At 46.4% G+C, this 6,188-nt stretch overlaps 1 protein-coding gene across 2 annotated transcripts; it reads left to right on the top strand.

Moving 5' to 3' along the window:
• The first annotated feature begins 3,451 nt into the window (after positions 1 to 3,451).
• On the top strand, positions 3,452 to 5,870 carry LOC104482426 (thymosin beta 4 X-linked). 2 transcript variants are annotated; one of them, XM_010123912.2, is made up of 3 exons: positions 3,452 to 3,543; positions 4,439 to 4,546; positions 5,542 to 5,870. In XM_010123912.2, exons 2-3 carry the CDS (start codon positions 4,447 to 4,449, stop codon positions 5,577 to 5,579), a joined length of 138 nt encoding a protein of 45 aa, XP_010122214.1. In that variant the 5' UTR covers positions 3,452 to 3,543; positions 4,439 to 4,446; the 3' UTR covers positions 5,580 to 5,870. The 2 variants fall into 2 exon arrangements, with proteins under 2 accessions (XP_010122214.1, XP_086615035.1); XM_086758909.1 differs by lacking the exon at positions 3,452 to 3,543 and having other exon boundaries at positions 4,378 to 4,546.
• The last annotated feature ends 318 nt before the right edge of the window (positions 5,871 to 6,188 follow it).

Raw genomic sequence — 6,188 nt, 5'->3', positions numbered from 1 at the left:
CCTCAGCTCTGTATAGAAATAGATGCCATCTGATTCCCACTGTTACACCAAAAAGAAAGAAACCCCTTCTTCTTGCAGTCACACACCTAGTCTCCGTGGAACTTGGCATTTCCAGAGCAGCTCTTGTGCCAAACATAAGCACAGCCCTAGCCCATTAAGGCTATGCCCTTATATATGTATTTATATATATATATTTATTTATTTTTTTAATATATATATACCTCCCAGCCTCACTCTTCAGACTCCCCTCCAAATTTTCCTTTGCACTTGAGCTCCCTTTAAACATTTCCTCTCACCTCTTACTGCGTCCTGGTAGCAAGTATTTGTTTTCCCCTCTTTCTCTGTGGGTGTCTGACAGACACTCGGTGCCTTGCGCTGCCAGGCACAGTTTAATGCTGTTGGTGGTGGGTGACTCACTGGTATCAGAGGTGTCAGCCCTTCATCCTTTGGCAGCAGGTTGAAATAAAATGCAATTTCCATTGTATCTGAGGTAGCTTTTCAGAGACGGCCGTACCAAGATGAACCTCAAAGACAGTTGCGGTGGGTTGCTCCCACAGTCATCCCAAGGCCAGGTAAACGCCACGTTCCCCTTACTGAAGGTGGTGACTCTGAAATCCTGCCATTAAAAACCTGTCAAATAACTGCTTTCCTGCTCATATAGCAAGAACATCTCAGTTCCCAAGCAAAGTAAAAGGCATCTGAGTAAAATATCCCCTACCCATCTTTCCCTCCCGTGACCAGCCTCAACGCAGTGTGCGATGCCCTCAGGCCAAACTCCAGACTTGCCATGTGAAAACTGTACATGGCTGTCTGTCCTGCACAGAGTGCGTAAACATGGGGCTTGGATCCAACATGGGCTGTGTTTGACCACAGTGCCGTCCTTAGAGGCTACGGAAACTTGACAGACACTTTATGCAATGCTCGAGGTGTGTGTTACGGAGGTGAGTATCTACTGATTTCAACGGAGTGAGAACGTGTCATTTCTCATCATTATGTTACGTGGACTAACACTGTTGCAACTTTCTCTGAACCCCAACACAATATCAATTAAAAACCTGGTCATCTTCAGCCTAAGAACCCAAACAACGTATCCCAAACTGTTCTTAATACAAGATTAGAGGTCTGCCAATTAATCGGGCAATCAAAATGGTAGTGGTGAAGGAACAAGCATACCCACCCTTTCTTGGCGTGTTTAGAAAAGCCCGAGGCCTGCTGTGGATGCTAGGGGCTGAGCCTGTGACTGTACACAGGAAGGCTTCACTGTCCTGAACACTTTATTCGCTCTCTACATCTGACAAAATTTGTGCCAGTTTATGTGCCTCATAACCCTTCTTCACGATAAGAATTCTTATTGTTACTTGTAAAAATGGACATTTATATTTAACAAACTAAAACTCATGAACTGCTTGAATTTATGACTCATTCAGATCGTGTTTTAAAGTCTTTTCTGATCTTCTAAATCTGGTGTCCAGCCTAACAAGAAGAGGTTAATGCTCTCTCTTTAAACAGACGCTAAGAATGTTCAGTGCCAAATTTCAGCTATGGCTTACACCAAACATTCACCCAGCAGCCGCCTTCCTGCTTATTCCCAGGAGTTTTGGTCAAGAGCACAGCTTTCTGGTTTTGACAACTGTTTGGGATAAAGGGATGGAAGGAAAGGAACCGAGTGTTGACGCTAAGTATGCCTGGTACGCACACAAATTGATTTTGCATGGACAGTCACTGCGGATGCAGAGGTACCGAGCCAGCCTGCACAAGTCGACTCAGCTTTTAGCATAACAAAAATGTGGCTCCATTAGTGTCAGGACAATTTTAGATCCCAAAGCAGCACAGCCAAGTTTGCACAGTGCTGAGCTCAGTGGGACCCGGCTCATTTCCATGGAGCTCCAGCTGAGCACATTACACAGGTTTTCCACCACTGCCGTACTCCATTCTCCTTTTCCTCAAATACCACAGACACAGCTACATCCAAAGTGCTTGTGGAGTGCCGTTTGCCACGGTGTGCAGCAACTCCTGCACTCTCTGCAGATACAGAAAATGAGATGGATAAAGGAAGGAATCACTGGGTGGAAAGGAACCACTATTTATGAACGCTGATGAGTAAAAAGAATATTTTTTTCTTCACTTTTGTTCATTATTTTAATTTAAACGCACTTTGGAAGAAGTTCTTAAAAAACATCCATGTTCTCTATGCACACACATCAGACTCAAACCCACTCTCCCTAAGCCTACGATGCCAACAGAAGGACGTGCAGCACCTCCCCAGGGCTCTCAGTCAGCTGTGAGACTTCTCTCTCTCCCTGGGCTCCTTGTCCAGGCTCTCTTTACAGTCAGCAGAGAAACTCGGATAACTCCTAGGGCACAATTAATTTTATCCCAAGCTCGTTGCCTCCCTGTTGACTATCATGGAGTCTAGACAAGGAATTCCAATGGAGACATCCAAAGTTACACAAGAGGAAACCCACGCCAGCATCTCTGAGGATGAACACAGCCCTTCCTTCCCAAATCCGAGGACCTTAAAAAATGATTCCCCAAGCAGTTTCGTGCTACGTAGCTGGAGCAGCGTCACAGCCACAGGGATGTCCGCAGCCCTCGACAGCAGCAGCTCGAGGAGGTGGCTGCAGGTAGCACCCACATCTAATACAAAATGTGTCTTGCAAGGGCTAATACCCATTCTAAAGGGTTTTCTGAATTACATCACTTGGCACCTACGGCGCGTTCTCCATTTGCTGCAACTGAAGGGGTTCCCGGCGAGCGAGCCCAGCGTGGTCCACACGATGAGGATGGGCAGAGCGCAGGGAACGGCCACGCCAGCAGGACAGGCAAACATGGATTTTTGCAAAGCGGAGGCAGGAAGGTCGGCGGCGGGCAGCTGGCCATTCTGGCTCACAGAGCCTTGTGCCGTGGGGCTGAGGGAGGCACCAGCAAGTGGGCTGGTAGCTACCAAAATGGGAGCAAATGAAAGATTCATTGTTCTTTCATTCAGGACACATCGCCCGCTGCCAGAGTGGTGCTTGGGCTGTGCTTGCCTCAGGATTTGGCCCTCGATTACGGCAATCGTCCCACACCTGAGCTGAGAGCCCTCCCACGCCCCAGCACGTGCTTCTGCCAGCCTGGGCGGGTGGGGAGCCATCCCCAGGCGCTTGCTGAATTCACCTAAAAACTCCCCACACACCGCAGCGCCAGCCCTTAAGTGAACTCCAGACCTCACCATTATAAAAGAGCAAGAAGGGAAACTTAAATATTATTGTCTTGGTAGAAGAGGAGAAAATAAAAAATGAAAAAAAATCCAAGATGTATTTTGGCAGTATTCCACGTCAGTTTTCCCATTTCCCTCCCTCGTGCACTTTCTGCAGCAGCAATCTGTCCTTTCCCTGAACGCTGAGCAATCCCGGCACTAAACTGATCAATATTAATAGCGATGGGCTCAGGCGGGGGGAGGAGAGGAGAGGAGAGGAGAGGAGAGGAGGGATTACCCTGACCTTTTTCAACTCACACTGCCTCAGACGGCCACCAAGCAGCTGAGGAGAGAGCAGCCAGACGGTAATGCCATGTGGTTTTTAGTAGTTTTTTAATTTTTTTTTCCCTGTGAATATTTACTTCTGTTGTCTCAGTGCAGATAGCAATGAAATCTAATTGTCTTCAGGAAAGAAAAAAAAATATATATAATTATATCAGCCATCTTCGGGCCAAACCTCGCATTTATGGGAAACTCCGCTGAAATCCGGGGAATAATACCCAGGGTGGATTTTAACTTTAATTTCTATTAAAACAAGAATCGCATTAGGGAAGTTTTGACAGGTGAAGGGTTGAATGCCAGCATGCTTTGTGGATTTCTCTTACAATAGGATGTAATCAAACCATTGAGCCCGGGACTGGGATATTGAGTACGAGAGCAAACAAAGGGCTGGGTGAACCGGTCCTCTATTGTTAAGCACAAGCGTCCACAGCAGCTCATCCAGATACCTGGGTACACAGGGTGCTCAGAATTAAAGACAAATCCTGTTAATTAAAACAAAATCAAAACTGAAGCTCCTTGTTCATATTGTATTTGCGTTTATTGTAGACTTTCTGGTTAGCAGCATTCCTTAAAATAGAGGTTTATGTCAGGAGGCACTGTGGATTACTGGCAATTAATGCATTGTCTTTTCTTTACTGGTATATTTCTGTTTCCATCTGCAAAATGTGATTTTTAGAAATTTAGTCTGAGGAATCTAGATAAAATTCTATTTCTGCCTCTCCTCTTTTGCCCTGAAAGAGCCAAGCCTCAGGGAGAAGTCCCATATTGAGGCGTTAGATTTGTGGGGGTTTTTTTGAATAAATATTTTTATTATATTTTCATATTTTTTTTTACTTCAAGCAGAAAATGCTTTGCAGATGGTTGATATCACAGCAGTAGCTAATGAAGCCACGGGTGTGTTTCTCCTTTCTTTGTCAGGACCCATCATGTCCGACAAACCAGATTTCGCAGAAATTGAAACATTTGACAAGACCAAGCTGAAGAAGACAGAAACCAGAGAGAAAAACCCCTTGCCCACTAAAGAAAGTAAGTGCTTGGGAGGCTATTTGAACTACGAGTAGCAAGGACACAATCTGTATTGCAGCTCATATGCAAAATGAATACTAATCATAGGATTACAGGCTCAAACTCATCCCTCACTTCAGCTGGGGATAATACCAAGACTTGTACTCTGTGCTGGGCTTCTGAGGATACGAGTAGTTATAACCAATGGTGCATTTTGTCTGAAAAAAATCCTTTCTGATGGGATTGCTCTTGCTTCTGCTGAAAGCAAGACCAGTTTTTCTGCTGGTTGCAGGTAACAGGATCAAAGTGGTTGTATTTACCATGTTACCAGCCTCTCTGGAGGCACAGGCGCGCAGGGGAACCCTCGTGCACCCCTGGCAGCACCCCCAGCAAGCGCCTGGGCTCTGCATTTACCATCTTATCAGGCAGATGGGCTGCTGCCCCACACTGGTACCCGCTGTCAGCTCTGGCCAGGAGAGCTCCAGGTACCTTCTCTGGGAATAAGGCAGCAAGAGAAGCCGCTCATCCTCCTCACCTGACAGGCAGTCTTCCTTAGCAGAGCACCCCTGGGCTTTTCTCAGGCAGGGTCTTCTCCCGTACGTGTCCTGTGCACAGGGAGCCATATGTGATTCATATCCAACTTCAGATGTGAAAATGGCATTTCTCTGCACTTGGACCAGATATCGCGAGCAATTTCCTTCAGAAGAGTATCACTAACCTCTCGGTACTGATAGCCATGGAGACACCTTGTCCCTCAAGACAAGATACCTGGTTTTGCCCCATCTTATTATCCCTTCCAGCGCTACAGCTGGAAATACAAGAGGAGGTTTGCACATCATGAACTGCACCCTAGTTGCTATGCAGATGTGGAAATGGGCTGGCATTTCCGGGGTGGCCAAAGGGAGCTGGTGGGGCCTTACCATCCCCTGGCTTGAAGAGCGACCATAGAAATCTGTATCTTGCTGAATCATTATCGTGTTTACTGATTATTTTTTTCCCCTCTGTTTTTCTGGCAGCTATCGAACAGGAAAAGCAAAGTGAAAGTACAGCCTAAGCGCAAAATTGAAGATGTGACTGCTGCTTCTTCAGTGGGGTTTTGGCTTCTGAGTTGGGTTGTTTCATTTTGTCCCCTCACCCTATGTTTGTTGCCCATTTACTTTAGCAAACATTTGCTCATTTAATGTTCCCTGGAGAAGTCTGGTTTGTGTTTGTTGAACAAGATGCTATGTATTTGTATTCTTAAAACTGTAATTCAAAATTATGTATCATCCCCATTACTTGCCAAAAAACCCAATTTGCATTAAAATTGTTTTCCTGAACCTCACAATAAACAGGTTGCCTCTGATCAGCTGTCTTTGAGCCTTGCAGAAATAGGATTTACATTGCAACTCTTACTCCTTCTCACTTTGTTTGCATTGTCACAGCATTTAGAGAGCATGACCGGGTTGGGAAGTTACCCCAGGCACCCACAGGTACCCCCGGCCAGCGCACAGCCCCGCTCCATCCCACGTACACCCAGATCCAGCAGACTCCCGGAGCCCCAAACGGCACCGACCCCCCAGGCACCCCCTACTGCCTTCACAGCCACCCGGAGACTTCCCTCCCTTTCCCTGTCTCACCCAAGAGAGCGTTTCGGGGGAACTCTGGGTGGCAAACGTTGTAT

This window comes from Chlamydotis macqueenii, chromosome 14, assembly GCF_036417535.1.
Source record: "Chlamydotis macqueenii isolate bChlMac1 chromosome 14, bChlMac1.mat, whole genome shotgun sequence".
Classification (NCBI taxonomy): domain Eukaryota; kingdom Metazoa; phylum Chordata; class Aves; order Otidiformes; family Otididae; genus Chlamydotis; species Chlamydotis macqueenii.
Note: the sequence above shows the minus strand (reverse complement) of the source record. Positions and strands in the feature narration are given on the sequence as shown.

Coding starts and splice junctions, on each gene's coding strand:
- LOC104482426 (XM_086758909.1), top strand. CDS start 4,378: ATGGTTGATATCACAGCAGTAGCTAATGAAGCCACGGGTGTGTTTCTC. Junction 4,547..5,541: donor CCCCTTGCCCACTAAAGAAA/GTAAGTGCTTGG, acceptor TTTTTCTGGCAG/CTATCGAACAGGAAAAGCAA.